Source organism: Kluyveromyces lactis, assembly GCF_000002515.2.
Source record: "Kluyveromyces lactis strain NRRL Y-1140 chromosome E complete sequence".
Lineage (NCBI taxonomy): Eukaryota > Fungi > Ascomycota > Saccharomycetes > Saccharomycetales > Saccharomycetaceae > Kluyveromyces > Kluyveromyces lactis.
The window spans coordinates 80198-98389 of NC_006041.1; the positions used below are offsets into that span (position 1 = coordinate 80198).

General features: G+C 37.9%; 6 protein-coding genes across 6 annotated transcripts; 4 read left to right on the plus strand and 2 right to left on the minus strand.

Moving 5' to 3' along the window:
• Positions 1–318: 318 nt before the first annotated feature.
• RIM101 (alkaline-responsive transcriptional regulator RIM101) lies at positions 319–1872 on the plus strand (the record flags this gene model as incomplete). The annotated part of the gene is made up of 1 exon (XM_453982.1): positions 319–1872. The coding sequence occupies one exon, from the start codon at positions 319–321 to the stop codon at positions 1870–1872; it is 1554 nt and encodes a 517-aa protein (XP_453982.1).
• Positions 1873–2297: 425 nt separating this feature from the next.
• Positions 2298–4193, plus strand: GRC3 (polynucleotide 5'-hydroxyl-kinase; the record flags this gene model as incomplete). Its single annotated transcript, XM_453983.1, has 1 exon — positions 2298–4193. The coding sequence occupies one exon, from the start codon at positions 2298–2300 to the stop codon at positions 4191–4193; it is 1896 nt and encodes a 631-aa protein (XP_453983.1).
• Positions 4194–4228: 35 nt separating this feature from the next.
• RIX7 (putative AAA family ATPase RIX7) lies at positions 4229–6673 on the minus strand (the record flags this gene model as incomplete). Its single annotated transcript, XM_453984.1, has 1 exon — positions 4229–6673. One exon carries the CDS (start codon positions 6671–6673, stop codon positions 4229–4231), a length of 2445 nt encoding a protein of 814 aa, XP_453984.1.
• A 385-nt stretch (positions 6674–7058) lies between these two features.
• IRC19 (Irc19p) lies at positions 7059–7625 on the plus strand (the record flags this gene model as incomplete). Its single annotated transcript, XM_453987.1, has 1 exon — positions 7059–7625. The coding sequence occupies one exon, from the start codon at positions 7059–7061 to the stop codon at positions 7623–7625; it is 567 nt and encodes a 188-aa protein (XP_453987.1).
• Positions 7626–7793: 168 nt separating this feature from the next.
• Positions 7794–9935, minus strand: KLLA0_E00881g (uncharacterized protein; the record flags this gene model as incomplete). The annotated part of the gene is made up of 1 exon (XM_453988.1): positions 7794–9935. One exon carries the CDS (start codon positions 9933–9935, stop codon positions 7794–7796), a length of 2142 nt encoding a protein of 713 aa, XP_453988.1.
• A 2159-nt stretch (positions 9936–12094) lies between these two features.
• On the plus strand, positions 12095–18100 carry BEM2 (GTPase-activating protein BEM2; the record flags this gene model as incomplete). The annotated part of the gene is made up of 1 exon (XM_453989.1): positions 12095–18100. The coding sequence occupies one exon, from the start codon at positions 12095–12097 to the stop codon at positions 18098–18100; it is 6006 nt and encodes a 2001-aa protein (XP_453989.1).
• Positions 18101–18192: the final 92 nt, after the last annotated feature.

Genomic DNA, 18192 nt, shown 5'->3' on the forward strand with positions numbered 1-18192 from the left:
ATTATTATAAGTTTTTTCTATAGATTTTATGAATGAAAATATAAAAAAGCAAAAATTGTATACAAGGCTAAAATGGTCCTCACCCAATAATTGTTCTGCAGCCCAACAGCGAATGAAAGTAGGTTTAATAAGCACTGTCCGCTGTTCTAAAGCTTCTTAGGTGTGGAAGTGCTGATATACTGAACTATATTCATCCTGTACACAAGTTTTTGATTCTTTCTTCTCTTGATTCAAATCACTTCAATCCGCAAATTGCTAAGAAATAAACAGTCAAGCCATTGACGAAGTCCATATATTCAATTCATTTTCTCCTATAAAATGTCACCTATCGCACACTTATTGAATGCCAGTACCGGCACTGATTCAGGTAGTCATTTGCGCGATATCCATGGTCATCACGATAGTCACGATCACGGTTCGGAGGAGCAGGCTGTCAGTCCTTTGTCTCCTCGCTCGTATCCATCTCCTCGCAGCAACAGCAGTAGTAGCTGCGAAGAGAGTCAATCCTCAGCTGGGGTTCTAGCTAACATTCATACCGGACCGGCTTCCCCTCATGGAAAGGCATGTGTTGCGTCTTCACCCCTTTCCACCACTGGTATGAGATCTGCCTCTACGCCTTCTAGCTCTGACGAAGATACTGTTCATTTGCACCGCTGCCAATGGAAAGGCTGTAGTTTGGAGTTCACTTCTCCCGAACTACTTTATCATCATCTTTGCCAAGATCATGTTGGCCGTAAATCACAGAAGAATTTGCAACTGAACTGTCAATGGGGCGATTGTCAGACTAAAACAGTTAAAAGAGACCATATCACGTCTCATTTGAGAGTTCATGTGCAATTAAAACCTTTCGCTTGCTCCACTTGTAATAAAAAATTCAAAAGACCTCAAGATTTAAAGAAACATTTGAAGGTACATAACGAAGAACTTTCACTACTGAAAAAAAAACGTGGTCCGAAGCCATCCAATAAGCTGGGAAAGATTTCAAATGACAGATCCCGTGCTCATCAGAGATTCACTTTACCATCTATTTCTTTGGATAAATTTATTCACGAGGAGGTGAAGACTCAACAACCCGTGTACTCTCAACAATTGGCAGAAAAGATGGCCATCGTCCTGCTGTTACCTGTTAATAACAACAACGCAACTTCCCCTCCTTCTGCGTCTTCTGCTTCGTCCACTGCAGTTTCCCCGAACTTGGTATCGCACCATATGGTTCTTCCTTACCAAACCCAGCAACGTCCTCTCGTGGGTCACGGTGCTGAATTGAGATCCGCTGTTGGATTCTTCAATAATTTATCCATGGATATGTCTAGAAACTATGCTAACAATAACCTACCGACCGCTAACTTGGGTCCTAACCCGGTACCTGCACCACAATCATACCCACTAATCCCTAAGTTGCCCAGTATTTCAGCCAGGCCAAATGTTGGAGCTCCACCTCCGGTATTGTCCGTATTCAACAGGTTTGATACACATCAAACATCTCCTTCTTCATCATCATCAGCATTCTATCCTCAACACTACTCGAATAATTACAGCCTACACCAAAGAACTGCGCTGTTGGATGCTGAGGCTAACGAAGATATCCCCGAAAAGGACAACGTATCTTTGGAGGAGTCATTCACTTCGTTAAATCTATCCTCAGAAGAGCAAGACTTGGAATTATTCTACGAAACCTATTCAACTGTCAAGTTAGTTAAAGATTATTTGTTATGCGAACTTATGGAGGAGTTAGATGAATTCAAAGAGGAAGAGGAAGAGCAAGGCTTTACGTCATTTGATGAATTTAGTGACTCCAAAGAATGTGTCATTGAAGGAAGAATTCCGTCGAACAAGATATCTCTATCAAAATATCCTCAGGTTGTGATATAGCCTCGTTATAGTAGAATATTACTCCGAATTTTTTCTGCAATGTTATGACACATATACTTGATGACATGGTTTTGGGGCGGCAATCTCTTTTTTTTGTTTATAATTTTTTTTTGTGGATACAATTATAAGGTTAAAGCTGACAGTTTATATGTAATGTTTTTTATTATTTTCTAAGGAGTATGTACAACTATAATTCATGCATAGTTCCCGGTAGGTTTGATTTTGAGTTTTCTCTCAAGATGACGACAGCTTTTGGTTTCCCTTGCTATTAGATGCACTGATTATGAGCTCAGTAAAATGTCAACAAAAATTTCAGAACAAAACAGAAAAAAGTCTCAGTATGAGATGAGATGAGAAGAGGTAAGGTGCAATAAACTCAGCATTCGAATGCCACTTGCTCGGTTTCCAACAGAACCATATTTGAGATGTCTGAAGATATTCTAACATACACCGCGAACACCGATTCAGACGATTCAGATGTGGAACAAAGAGAAATCGAAAAGAAATACAAGACTTCTAGCGAAACGCCAGTAGTGCAACTCTACGATGGAGATGACTATGACAATGATGATATCAGGGAAACGAATGGGAATGACTTTCCTAACGAAGAAGATGAATCAAACCAGCTGTATTCGCCCGTTGTTGACATGAACTTCTTCACTCTATCCGATGAGTGTACTGAAGTTATAATATGCTTAGAAAAGAATCAACACCTTCTAATATGCGGTCAGTTCAATCTACAAATTATAAAAGGCGGGATTACATATAACAACGTTCATTATAACAGTGGTTATAAAAACTGGGAATTCTGGCATCCCGCTTGTAATGCAATTTCGCCAATAGTGTCTTCTTTTTATGCCGGTTGGGAATCTAAATTGTTTCTTAACCGAGAATATCAACATTTCACAACACAGATCGAAAGCTACGACTGCGTCCTAAAAATCAGCAATGGCTGCAATATAACAGAATTATCTAGTTTATTACCTGAGCTTAGAGATATGTGGGGTCCTTTGAATATTTCATTGCTACCGGGAATTGCCAGAAAGCAACTAACGTTCAACATTATCAGTAAAATTTCCGATTCTGTAAGAATATTGGATATATCAACCGAATGGTCAACAGTCATCGATGAAATGCGTATATTCCACGCTAACTCGTCACAAGATATGAGGGTCATGGTAATAGGAGGTAAGAACTCAGGAAAATCCACTTTGATGCGGCTTCTTGTCCAAAAATTTTTGCATAGTAACAACGATCTATCATATGAAGCCATACACTACCTTGATATTGATCCTGGTCAGCCAGAGTACTCGCCACCTGAAAGCATATCATGGAATAAAGTAGACCCGAAATCTATGTCCTTAGGCCAACATCTTTGCCAAGGAAGATTCACAACCATAAAACAGCATTTCATAGGATCCTCATCACCTCAGGATTGGCCAGAAACATACTCTAACGCTGTAGAATCACTTTTGAAAGAGTGGCAGACAGAGAATTTCATGGGGACATCATTTTTAAATATTCCTGGGTGGATTAAAGGATTTGGTGTTAAAATTATCAACCATGCACTTGACCATTTCAAGCCAACTCACATCATATTTCTATCTTATAATGGGCTGCCCTTTTCGTCCGAAATTAAAGTCCCTGACGCTTTCAGTACAACTCAGCGGTCAACTTACAAACCTATAATACTACAATTGCATTCTCCTGCTGTGGGTAAACACATATCCCATGCTTTACAAAGATTTAACGCAGCTAAAATCAGGCAGTTCAAGATTACAGCATATTTACATAAAAAATATGACCGAAATTTTGTAATCAATCCATTGGTCATGCAGAAACCTCAACTAACTTCTATTGGCAACCGCGGTATAGTTGGTTTTGAGTTTCTCCAATATTCCAATAGCTCTTTGTATCACGATGATATCAAACTATCTTTAGATGGGACGGTCGTTGCTCTTCATAGGGCAGATAGTACCCCAGACGTGCTATTCAAGGGCATATTCCCAGTGATGAAGAATTACTCAAAAATTAACACTGAATTTGTGGGACTTGCTTTGATTCATTCTATTGATCTTGAACAGTCCCTCATCTACATGTATATTCCTGAGAACCTCTTTCGGGCCTTAAGAGAAACGGAAAACAAATGGGTCTTAGTACGTGGAAAGACGGAAACACCCATCTGCGAGTTATACCCAAATAATGGCATATTCAAAAGTGAAGTTGATATTCCATACGTTTCTCTTTACCAAAAGAAGAGACATGAACACGTATGGAAAGTAAGAAAAAATGTGATGAGAAGAGGACATCACATGAAATGACATCATATTTATTACATATTTGTAGAATTTAAAGCTCATTCAGACCCATCTGAAGAATCGTTCCATCCCATCCTTTTGTTTAGTCTGTCATATCTAGTTCTATCCTTATCACTGACGGAGGGTTTTACTTTCTTTAAAGCGTTTTCGAAATCTTTCATATAGACAATTACATCTTCAGTTGGAGAGTTTGTTGTGAGATCTTCGAATTCTTTGTCTAGGTTGTTCTCCCCTACTGACATGATTTCATCAGTTTTGAAAAAGTTTCGTTTGAGAGCCAGGACGGATGATTCTCGGACCAGTGCGGCGATATCTGCACCCGAAAAGTTCTTGCAACGTTCATCATTAACAATCCTGTTTATATCTACGTCGTCTGCAATTGGAGTTCCGTTTGATCTAATCAAAGTTCTCATAATATCGACCTTTTCTTCGAAATTTGGTAATTCTATGAAAAGGGTTTTATCGAGTCTCCCTGGTCTTAGCATCGCTGGGTCTATCATATCTGGTCTATTCGTCGCGCCTACAACGAATATTCCTCTCCTATCGTTTAAACCATCCAATTCTGTTAGTAAGGTATTAACAACACGAGAAGATGACTCCGACAAAGACGCATCTCTTCTTGGAACGAGAGCATCTAATTCATCGAAGAATATTATACATGGTACGGATGCACGTGCTCTGTTGAATACTTGTCTTATTGCCCTCTCTGATTCACCAACGTATTTGTTTAATAGTTCAGGACCCTTGATGGAGATAAAGTTTGCTCTGGATTCATTAGCAACAGCTTTAGCTAAAAGAGTCTTACCACAACCTGGAGGTCCCCATAAAAGAACACCTGCTGGCGCACTAATACCAACTTTCTCGTAAAGCTCTGGTCTTTTGATCGGTTGTACGATAGCCATGTTCAATTCAATACGAATTTTATCTAAAGCACCGACACTGGACCATGTGACATCAGGCACAGTGGCAAACCCTTCTCTCTTAGCAGTAGGCTGGATGGTAGGCAAAGCTTTTAAAAAGTCTTCATATTTTATGAATAAACCTTGAAGCTGTTCCGCTGTCAAAGCGTCTGGGAAGTTATCTATAAAGCGCTGAATAATGGAGAGTGGAAGAGGATCAATCATATTTGCTGTGTTCTTTAATTGGGTTTCTGCATCTATATCGATATCCATGTCAACATCATTGGATCCAGCATAGTTTTGAAATATTCTTTTGATTGCGCATGTTCCTGCAGCAGTTATTAAAGCTTTCAAATCTGCTCCTACGAATCCTGGTGTAAGCTTTGCTAGTTTGATAAAATCAATTTCGCCGTCGATCTTTAAACTGGAGGCCATTTTCTTCAAGATAAAGTACCTAGATGTCTCATTTGGCACATTGAGGCATATTTCTCTGTCAAATCTGCCAGCCCTCCTTAGTGCTGCATCCAAAGAATCAGGTCTGTTTGTTGCACCTATTACAATCACTGGTTTGCCCTCCATTTTCTCAAATGACAATTCATCCATAGATGTCAATAACTGGGCAACAATTCTTCTTTCCATTTCCCTTTGAGCACCACCATCTCGTTTGGGAGTAATGGCGTCGATTTCGTCAAAAAATACTAGGCATGGTGCTAATGATTTTGCTTCATCGAATAGCTCTCGAATCTTTTTCTCACTTTCTCCAGACATCCCGCTCACTACCGATGGAGCAGATATGGAAATAAAGGGTACCTGCAACTCACCAGCTAAGGCATTTGCTATTGATGTCTTACCACACCCTGGTGGGCCATGCAAGAGTACACCTCTAGGTGGTTCAACTCCGGTGGCAGAATATATTTCTGGATGTAATATCGGTAATCCAATAAGCTCCATTAATTGAGCAATCACATCGTCCATTCCCCCCAAAGTTGACAAATTGGAACTTGGAGGTGACCTATCATCTTTTTTTTGTCTCTTAATCTTGTCCTTGGGCTCGTCTTTTGCTCTTTTCTTGATCAGCTTCTTTCCTTCAGTTGTCTCCTCTTTCTCTAATTTTGAAACCTGCCATTGGGATGTAATGTCTTTATTTAAATCGTTCGAATTAGGTGTAAACATTAGATTTTTATCAGATAGAACCTCTTCATTCGATTCAGGCTTCTCCTGGTCCATTAATGGTCCCATTTCCTCTAACTCGTCATCAATCACTTGTAGCAATGCCTTCTGGATAGTTTTTTCTAGTAGCACCTTTTTAACTCTTTGAAGAGACAAATCTTTGCTTTGACAAAATGCAAGTACTTCAGGAAAACGAAGATCCTTTGCTAAAAATATATCTGCCAGTTCAGTGTTTAACTCCTCTAAACTGCTGTCATCAGATTGAACATCACTTCTTTCCAATAATTCTCTTTTTTTTGCATTCTCACGCTGCTTCTCCAAAGATTTTTCATCTAGCATACGGTATATTAGATCACTTATTTTAGTTTCTAAAGATTGGCTTAAGCCATTCTTTCTGGGCCTAGGTTTTACCATTCTCTGGTTGATGAGCTTTCACAGTTCTACACTTAGCATGGTTTTATTTCACCTAGCTTTCTGAAGAGCGATTCAGATGATGAGATGAGCTTGGACAATCTTTTTACCTCATCGATTCAAACTATAAAAAATAGTATTGCTTTTTCAACAAAGATCTGATCACGTGGTTTTTTGTTTTCATCAACAATTCTCTGATTGGACATTTCGTGGGTACAGCGGTTGAGATCACCAGTATTCTAATATACGGTAGTGTTAGCAGCGGTTCTGAATTCGTATAATCCAATTCTCCAGTATCGCACCAAGCTTTTTCGTTGAAACTCCGAAAATTTATACTCACATATAGGGGTGGGGTGTACTAAAGTCAAAACATTGTCCAATTTAATTAATGGTGCTCATCAAATCTAGGAAATCCATTGTCACTGCCACGAATGTGTGCATCAATTCATCTTCCAAATTTTACCTTACAGAAGAACAGGTTCAGTCACTTGGAGACAAAGAGTTCTTGACTGCATCTTATAGAAGATTCCTTCGAATGAGACAATTCATTTCCAAAAGGCAAATGGTGAAGGAGTCATATACGACATACCTTAGGTACAAGTTCAAGATTGAGGATTTTGAATTAAAGAGAAGTAAATTACTATCTGTTTCTGGGATGAGTGCTATGGATTTTCGAAGCTCGGTCCAGAAATCCCTCTGTTTTCTTATCAAGGCGTTCTCGATTAGTGATGCCTACTCTAAAGACATGATTGATGACTCTCATAAATGTAAAAAGATTATAAAAAATTTGTTGACTGTTGACTATCATCGGAATAGAATTATCAATCGATCAAGCAATATGTATCAATATTATAGAAAGGATTTCACATTTTTCACTGATGGTCAAAATATTGGGTTGAAGCAATTCGAAGAGAATCTAATGCGACTTAATGAGTGCTTAGGAACAAGATTATAATTTCAAATTAATTGGGGAAGGGATTTCTTGCCATACAAAACAATCGGTAATGCTTTGATGATATTGAAAAACTACCCTTTTATCTATATCTTATTTATAGAAGTTTCATTCTTACATTCATTGTCAAAAAATCAGGTAATAAGTCATTTACTCATTATCATTTCAATATCAAATCCGTACTTGAGAAAAGCTTTTGAGAATAGAAGTTTGGGGTGAATTTTCGATAGTGGTGTTCAGTTGTTTGCCAACCCTATACAAAGGAGTGACAGAGGTATAATGCGCTACTTCTCTCTTTGATATTATTTTGTTATTGGACAATTTAAGGAAAGAGTCAATTAAAAATATTATTTCTTCTAATTGTGAAGGCTTCATCAGAGGACTGAATGTTAATCGAATGAAATTTCTGTTCTGTGTGAACTGCACATTGCTGTAGGACAAAGGCAGTAATAACCCTTTTGAAAATTCGTTCTCTGATGCGGGGTTTTTTATGTGAATTTCCATTTCCCTGCCAAAGCGGGAAATAATATCGTTTGCGGCTCGTTCCGGTCCAGTATCATTGCCTTTGACGTTAATGTGATAGCCCTCTACTGGCAAAGATTGAGGGAATGAAATGTAACATGAATGAGCCTTTTCTATCTCGCTGATGAATGAAAGATCAGAATTCATATGGATTAAATAAAGATATTGGCTTGGAGACATTTTCACATAGACCGTTTTCTGAACTTGACTATACTGCTCGGATAGACTTAATAGTTGCTCTTTTGCTGCTTCAATGTTGATAGTGTTTTTTGAAGGACACCTAATGATGACATTGTCGTATCTTGTAAAAGTCCAATCTCCCTGCGGTAACTGAAAGCTGTTAGAAAATTGTATGAAAACGTTGTATTTTCTCATAATTGTCTGAATTACTGATCCACCCGTACCAATGACAGGACGATGGTATGCTTCTGGTATGAAAAAGGACTTTTCACATGGAAGTTCTTGGAGTAATAAGGAGAAGCTATCTTGTATCTGTTGCCAATCTTCACCTTGTAAAATAACTAACATATGACCACTTGAGTCATTTTCCAATGAAATTGCACATTTTTTCCGGTCCATAATCTTCATTAATTTACCATTCTTCTTACCTGAAATGAAGTCTTTGTAAATTGTATCTAATTCTAATGTGAACCTCACATTTTGTACGCATTGGAAATCTTCTGCTAAGATATCAAGATAAGTCTGCTGAATAGAAGCATGACACCCGACAAAATTGAAGAAATTCTTGAATTTATCTGTAGAGAATATGACATTATTCTTAGAGGCAATTCTTTTGAATGTTGATGTTCTATTGATAAGTTCCGTTGCATCATTTGACTCCGTAAACCAAAATCGAACTTCTGATATAACAGCTAAAATATTTCTGACAAATCTTTTTCTAACGATGTCCAGTAGAGCTGCAGAATTACTTTGCAACTGCACACTTCCCGTTGTATAATTGATATATGATGGATATTTTTGCATCAACTTCATTATTGTTTCCGAAGGAAATACGGTTTTTAAGTATGCTATTTTCAACGGAGAAACATTTGGTATAGCAGTGGCATGTAGGGATCCATCAAGAATATCATTTAATTTCTTTTCTAAGCATTGTTTAGCAAGCAGTGCATCGCATTTTTGCTCACTTTGCAAGAATAGCTTCGATGGGTAATCGTGACCTAATATTCCCAACTGTGAATCAATGACTTCTGTATGAAAACATTCGGACAAATGTTTCCAATTGCCCCCATTTTGACCTGCTAATAGGGGCATCATTGATACGGCTTTAAAATCTATCACATCTACATATTTGTGCTGTTTCACCGCAATTGCACACTTTAATTCTATCTCCATGATGGCTAGTTTACTTTTCAGTCCAAACAAAATAAGTCTCTCATCGTTAGACACTGTAGATTCTTTCACATCATTTCTTCCCAGTAAGACTATATTAGCATTATAATGTTTCTTGTTCCAATCATGAAGTAAGCACTGAAATAAGGAATACCATTCGCTATTATCGGATTCCAAGTGAAGGGCTAACTCGGAGAAGGCTAGTGGATCCCATTTCGTAATATCTTCCAAGTTGTTAGTTCGAAGAATGCAGGACACTGAAATTGAATCAGAGGAGTTCTCTTCAGTCCTAACAATTTCAAATCCAGGAGGAACCCTAAATAAGCATTGTTTTCCTTGAAGTAACGACCATTCTGAAATTGAATTAAACAAGCACTGCTTCGACTCGGGTCTTAAAAAAGCGTGTGCAGTAAATGGTATAATATTATCAAGAGAGTCCATTGTTAAAAGATGGTATGATAGAATGAATAAGAGTTGTCAAAGTATATATCAGCGAATTCAGTAACCTATGTATGCGGCACAGTTTTTTTTTATGCTCTTCACGAAATAAATACTGATAAAACAGAGGTGGAAACAAATAATGACGTTTCTTGCTCGATAAAACCCGGTTCAGAACAGTCTCTTTTCACCCTTAATACAATCTTCAACAACTCAATTGATGTCAGCAGTGCAATCCAGAACCAACTGACTCAATTCTACTTTATAACTTATTCTTAGTTATGTACAAAGAAGAAATCGAGGGTAGAAAGAAATACAGATCTTCAAAATAACATTGAATCCAAAACGAAAACAAAAACAAAAACAAAAACGAAAACAAAAGAATAAAAAAAATAAAGTTTCGAGGATTTCTTGAAAACACTGCAGCTATCATTGTTCGGGCGGAATCAAATGTAAACAAAAGACTCAGGAGAAATATTTTATAAGATAGTTCTGAAGAACTTACAAGAAAGCTTCAAGGGAGAAGCATTGTCGAGAATGAAGCAGTACTTGGCACGCGACCAAATCGTTCAAATGTAACCAGGACAATAATTCCCTGAACGGTTCTCAAAAGGCACATAGGTATTTCGCCATGTTAATGAAGCATTGTTAATACTTCCATGCGGTGTATCTTTTCTTTTCTTTATCGTCCTAAGTTCTTGATGCATATAGCAAGTATAGATGATTGATGTTACTAATAGCAGAGCCTCAACTCATCCAGATTGTGAAAGGTTGTAATCAGCAGTTCCTGGATTCTTTTTTCAGTGACAGTCCATAAGCAAGACTACTGAATCACTTGCGTTCTCTAAATATGGAAACTGAGCCATAGGATATATTCGTCATATTTCAAAAGGAAAGCGAAATGACGACAAGGTAGGGCAACTTTCTATATAAAGAACAGAATAAATAAATACAGCCCTACCGATGCTTGTTGATGAAAGAGCCAAGAATGGTATCGGGCAGAAGATACAAATGTACGGGGGATTAAAAGACGGTAGCCTTACGAAATCTTCATCACGAGACGCGGTACCCTCTTTTTTCTCTTCCCTTTAAAAAAAACTTTATTCAACTGCATTACTGGCTTGGCGAATGCGTTAACACTTTGACCCTTTTGGGTCTCTAAGTAACAGTATAACTTCCTTATTTTGAGCATTTTTCCTACTTGAAGATACGATGACCGTCTAACCAGTAATGAAGTGTGACATTGACATTACCCCATTTTTACCGTGCATCATCGATGAATACCAGCTCCTACCTGCATCAGCAGTCTAGCTGGTTGGACGCGTCGCGGATAAAGTTAGTTATATATGAACACGCTACTTAAATATTCACGACCTGCACTGGGCTTCTTAAAATACGTAGACGTTGACCAAATCTTTGAATCGATTGTTCTGAGTTCGATTTTTTTGGTGGGAAAATCGAATCATAAAGGAAATGAAAGCTAAAACCTAAGTACGAAAAAAAATAAACAAAATACGATAGAACTGATCATATTTTTACACAACAGACAACATTTCTTTCCGGAACGGCACAAGACCAGTGAGCCCTTTACGAACTAATACATACACTCATTACTTTATTATAAATATACCTTGGATATACCTGGTTCGCTTTGTTTCCTAGTTATAAGCTGAGTGTTTTTGATTATTTTTTTTCAGCTTCAATCGCGATTTTAGAGGACGAAACGATACACCTCATAGGCTCCTTCCAGTTTTTGTTGGTATTTTGACGTGATCGATCACTTATCGCTTCCAATATCATAGTATCATTGTTACCTATCCATCATTGGGCTTGGAACTGTATTGCTCATAAATTGGAAAAGTGCCATCTAGAGTGCCTAAATTGATTGGATACCGACTCAAATCGTTCTTACTGAATTGATCGGTTTTGATAATAAGCTCAAGTGAAATAGTGTTTATAATTGGTTGATTTCCGCTGGTCATAAAAACTATTATCGATTAATCGATTATTTATCTCTTTTGCCTTATTTCGAATTGAGACTTAACTAAGACATCAGTTACCAGCTTTCCTTTCTTTCGTTTGATTCTATCCAGTTACACCTCTTCATTGAAGAGTAAAGGGAAATTCTAACGCATATATTCCACACAAGTAACGATTCAACAATGAAGGGTCTCCGGTGGTCAACTAGAACTAGGAAGAATGAGGATAAACATAAAGGCTCTGGGCATTCAATAGGCACGTCGTCAAATTCTGCGCCTTCGTCACATAGGGGATCAACTACATCTACGAATTCTGGGTTATCAATTTCGAGGCATGGCTCTCTACCGAAGTCTGCCTCCAATTTATATCTTTCAGAATCCCAGTCAAGATCGCAACGGTCTTTGTCGTCTTCGAGCAGTAGACATGATCTGCAAACAGTTACAGACGAAGAATCAATTGACTCAATCCCTGGTCATTCTAATAGTCTAACGCCAGTGATAAGTTCAAACAAAGATTCTATGACGATAAACGGAGGATCAGGAAGTACCTACGCCATTAACAATCTTACTTATGATAATAAACATGCCTCTTCCGTTAGCAATAATGACCAAAGTAATGCCGATATACGGTCAGAGAGTCTTGATCGTTCTCATACTCCCGCTTTACAGTTGAATTCTGATAACTTTGATTCTATGGTTTTTAAAACTGGCTGGATGAACAAGTCACACGGTACCGTTCATACTCCTTCGTCTAATTCGTCATTCGGGTCTTCTAGAAATCACCGTGAAAGTAGAATATACGGTTCGGATTTATCCTCCAGTAGTTCTGTCAGGAGTTCGTCTAACTATAGTCAGGAGTACCGTTTATACAAAGCCCAACTTAAAGGATGTGTCCTAAATCTTTACAAATCAGGTATCAGTAATGCAAAATTCTTGGACCCTACACTCGATCCACCTGACACAAAGCATGAACATGAAGAAGATCCGCAGTTACCGACGCCGCCTCTAATGACAGACATTCCAGTCAGCACCTCAAAGGAACAAAACTCTTCGAAGGAAGCAGGTCCCATTTCTAGTCCAAGCTCCAAGCAAAGTACAGTTTCTGCAATCCAGACAAAAGATAATGAAACAAATGTATCAAAGGACATAACGGAGATTAAATATTTAAGTGAGATCTATCCGCATCCAAATTTAAAGATTGATAAGCATGATCAAATTGTATTTGGAACTGTTGAAAGTATTTGTCATGCTGTTTTATTCTCTGTAACACTAGAAACAAAGAAGATTGTGGACCTTATTTTAATGCTGCCCCTGATCGAGGATTTTTCACTTTTCTTTCAATGTTTCTGCTTGTACGGTAAGACCTTTAGCAAGAATAGTGAAAAGCTTACCAATGACTCAAAGCAATTCCATAAAGTTTCGCCGGCCACAGATGAACTGATGACTCAACGTTTAGCATTGGTAGTAAAGACAGTACTAGACGTTTTTCCTGGTTTTTTGCTAGATGATACAACTTTTAATCATATCATAAACCTGCTAGACATTATATCGTTACATGATGATGAAATATCAAATTCCCTCAAACTAGCGATAGCCGAGTCGCATAATAAACTCAACAAGTTGGTTTCGTTCTCCAAAAAACCAGTAGACCAAAACGCTATTTCAAAATTCGTTGATGTCAAAGAATTTCTCAAATTAGATAATGCAATTTTGGCGGACCAAATACATGCTATCAACTTAACATATAATAAGATATGGTCACCTCAGAAAGACTACTCTTTGTTATATGATTCCGCTTTCAACAAGAACTATATTGATCTTAATCCGCTTGTGTTCAATAACAGGTCAAATATCCACTATGTTAGCAGGCTGTTGATCGAACACCTGTTTAAACAGATTGATGGTACGCCATTACACCCAAAGGAGAGGGCCCTTGTTCTGACGAAGTGGGTCCAACTGGGATGTACATTTGAAAAGATTGGAGATATGGTTTCATGGTTGGCGATCGCAACAATAATATGTTCTACGCCTATTCTAAGGCTATCCTTGACTTGGCAATATATTTCGGATCAAACACTTAAGATCATTTTCAAAGACTGGGTCCCCACAATCGTTCAACTTGAGAGAAGGCAATTATCGTTTCGGACTACTAATAGTGTCTTCATCTTAGCTCCTCCTAATCTGAATGAGAAATCTATCAGGGAAAACGTGATTCCGTACTTTGGAGACTTAACTATTCACACTAATGATTTGACTCAGGATACCATGTTTAGGTATCTGGAGAAAAAGATCTATAGAACTAAAAATGCCTTCCAAAAGTGGCAACAAAGGCTTCCTCCAATTGAAATGGCAAATATACAAAGTACGCCACAAAATCCCGACGTCGACTTTCACCACTATTTGAACTATCATGTATCCCGGTCACGTTTGAATGTTGAAAACATAATGGAAATGAGTCTGAAACTGGAACCCCCAAAGCTGGATAAACTTGATGCATTTGCGAATTTATCAAAAAGAAGCTCGCTGTTAAATGGTAGCTATCTGCCAATTTTGTTCAATCAGCTGTTTCTAGACTATTCTCTTTTCTCTCAGACTGCCCTCATAGGTGCTGCAGGTGCCCAAAATAACAGGCAGTCATTCGTTCAAACAAACACCCTCAGCAGGTCCGGTAAAACGCTATCTGTTAGTGGACCCTTAGGCATTAGCCCTGAAGATAAATCGTTGATAACCGGTATTGACCGGATTGATGAACCCGTGGTTAGAGAACTGTCCACAAAGCAGTCAAACAAACAAATGCTTCTTAAGTCTATTCGCGACGTGTTCAGTATCAACATGGATTTGTTCCATGTTTTAGATGATCTTACTTTTAAATCAGTTGATGACTGGGACAAAAAATCGAGACCGGCAAGTGTAGTTATCGAAACCCCTAAAAGATTCTCTGTTCAATCCTCCCGGGATTCTCAAGAAGTTATTAATAGATTAAGCGTTGGTGTAGAAAACATGGACTTTTTCAAAAACATCTCCAAGACAACCGATAGTTGGGATGAGGCTGTTATTAATGTCGTATTGAAATCTGCCTCTCTAGAAAAATTGTTCGATGTCCTGGTTCTGACTTCTTCAGTCTTCTCGAAGCTGGTAAGTATAAATGATATTTCGGCTTTTTTCAAAAACCATCAGGGAAAGTATAACGAGGGAAATGGAGCTGGTCTCTTGGACTACGCAATTGTTAAATTATGCATGGACAATGATTTGTACACCAAAACATTCTTCAGCACTTACAAAAGCTTTACTACAACGGCCTCTTTGTTGGAGAATTTGGCAAAACGGTTCATAGGTGCAAAATCTTGTGCAGTTTCCATTGAACGACTTGTTAAGGATGATAGTAGAAAAAAGGCGACCGATCTTTCAGGAACAACAAATAATAAATTCCTCTGTTGGGATTCGGCTTCTTCTGAATTTGGCAAAGAACATTACCTTCACGCAGCTAAAATTCAAATTGGGACTGCCGAGGCATTGTTTTATCTTATCAATGAACATTATTCTGATTTTAATGATGACATGCATAATAATAAACTGTTGTTAGATATTATAAAAATCATGGATCAAGAGATCATAGATGAATGGGACTTGAGGATAACTGCGCTGTCTGATTCCGTAGAAAAATCTGAAGCTGAGAAATCTTTGGTTATTGATCTTAACTCTTACCATGATAAATTAAAGGAACTTCTTCAGAAGATCAAATCTTCATATCAAAGACAACTTTACCGACCCGTTGGAGTCAGCAGACACAACAGAAACACCATGAAAATTTTGAATTCTTTTAACACTATAACTATGGAGGAATTGAATAAGTTTGCACTAGATAATTCACTCGATGATCCCATGGTATCTTCCTTTCAGAAATTGAAGACCGATTCATATGGTGAAATTCTGAATTGGATGTACCAGTTGGACGATCTAATACTTTCTCACTTAAAGTTGGCAACTGTCAAGGAATGGATGGTAGTATCACAATTACTCGAAGGATTTTCATATGAATCTTTATCATCTCTTTTCAAATATTCCCAATTGGATCATAGTTACTCCCAGATCACTTCTGGTAACGCACATCCTGATGATCTTGAAATTGTTAACGTTTTCACATGGTTGGCTTCCTTAGTGAACGGGCGTGAAGAATCACTGTTTAAAAAGCTTCCTTACTCTATTCAATTGATCACAAATCTTCATATCTCGTTGACCAACTTTTTTGTGGTTCAAATTGCTCAACTTGAAAAAACTTATGAATCCCGCCTTGAAACCTGTTGCATTATTTTGCAGATGCTTGGTTTTTCTCGTTACAAAAACTCTTCTATTGATCTATTCCAAGCAACTACTGATTCGGGCTCGACTATATCTCCACATTTACCGTCGTTCATAGAATCGGCTCTGATAAATTCCATTCTGTCGCCGGAATCTCGGAAGTTTGAAATTTCATGGAAAAATGCTAGCGAAAAGCTTGGTAATACAACTTCCTTAAAAAGTGTTTACAATATCTTGGACTGTGTGGATGCAAGTATCAAAAAATTTATTGAATTTGATGGAATTGCTCCTCGACATAAAAACTTTTGCCCTTGCCCAGGTTGGTTCATAGGGAGGTTGCTGGAAATTTCTCAATTGGTACCAAATATGAGTATAGAGAACTCAAAATTGATAAATTTTGATAAACGCCGATTCACTTTCAATCTTGTTCTGAATTATCAGCAACTGCTTCAAACAAATGATGTCGATTTGAACATACAGAGTCCAACGTTTGGATTAATTTTGAACCACTACGAAATTGATCCAAATCACAGTTTCAGGAATCGTGCGAAGGATGTTGCAACAAGCGAAACTAAGCTGATGAAGTACCAACTCCGTGGTATATTCAATGAGGTATTAATTGCAGAAATGTACAAAATAAAAAGGGAACAGAAAAAGAGAGAACATTTGATTTCTCAAGAGAAGGAGTTAAAGCGTTCACAATCATTGCAACAAGTCATGAAACAAAAATCCATCGATATGCAAAATTCTGTGTTAGCACAAGTCCAACAACAATCCGGCTTCTCTTCAAGTCCTCGTTCTAAGAGATCATCTATCGTCAATAACTCAAGGAACTCGGTTATTTACACTGCTACTAACAGTGGTAATGGTGTTGGGAGAAAGATTGGTGGATTTTTCAAAAGGCCTTTTTCAATCAGCGGCTTTTCATCATCTGTCTCATCAAATGGTATCAATTCCATGCTGGTGAATTCAATTCAACAGAATGGTGCTGTGGCACCCATCGATCTGCCAAAAATAAGCAAAGAAGAACTTCAAGAACAGAAACCAGTACTATCAATAAAGACGTTTGACATTAAGAAGTGCATCAATGTTAATAACTTTTCAAGTGATGCTTCGATGATATATTGTTTTAAAATTTTAATGGAAAATGGAAACGAACATCTAATCCAAACGATTGACTCCCATGACTTAAGTCAGTGGCTAAAGACGATAGCGCTATCCAAACGCTATTCTTTCCACTCTAAGAAATACAAAGGTAAAACCTCTAACAAAGTATTCGGTGTTCCCATCGAAGACATATGTGAAAGAGAGGGCACTCTCACACCGACTATTGTTCATAAGCTTCTAGAAGAAATTGAGCTTCGCGGCCTAGATGAAGTTGGTCTATATCGGGTGCCGGGTTCAGTTGGTAGCATTAATCTACTGAAAAATGCCTTTGACGATGAGGGCGCAGTGCACAATGTCTTTACACTAGAAGATGACCGGTGGTTTGAGATAAACACTATTGCTGGTTGTTTCAAGCTTTACCTGAGGGAATTGCCTGAGTCCTTGTTCACAAACGAGAAGTTACCAGATTTCATCCAGCTTGTTGAACAATTTCAGACGGACCAGATTACGGAAGAGGCTTTTGACGAGTTGGTCAGGCAGAAGCTTAGAACTTTACCAATATACAATTACCACATGATAAAGAGGATCTTCCAGCATCTACACAGAGTTCATAATCATATGGATACCAACCGTATGGATGCTAGCAATCTTGCTATTGTTTTCTCAATGAGTTTCATCAATCAAGATGATCTGGCTAACAGTATGGGACCAAGTTTAGGTTTATTGCAGAGCCTACTGCAAAAGTTCATAAGATATCCAGATACCTATTTCGTCTATGAATAGACTATAATAATATATAATAACTACTGCGTAATATATAATAACATTGTTTATTTACATGATAAATTCGAGATTTAGTGACAACAATCAGGTGT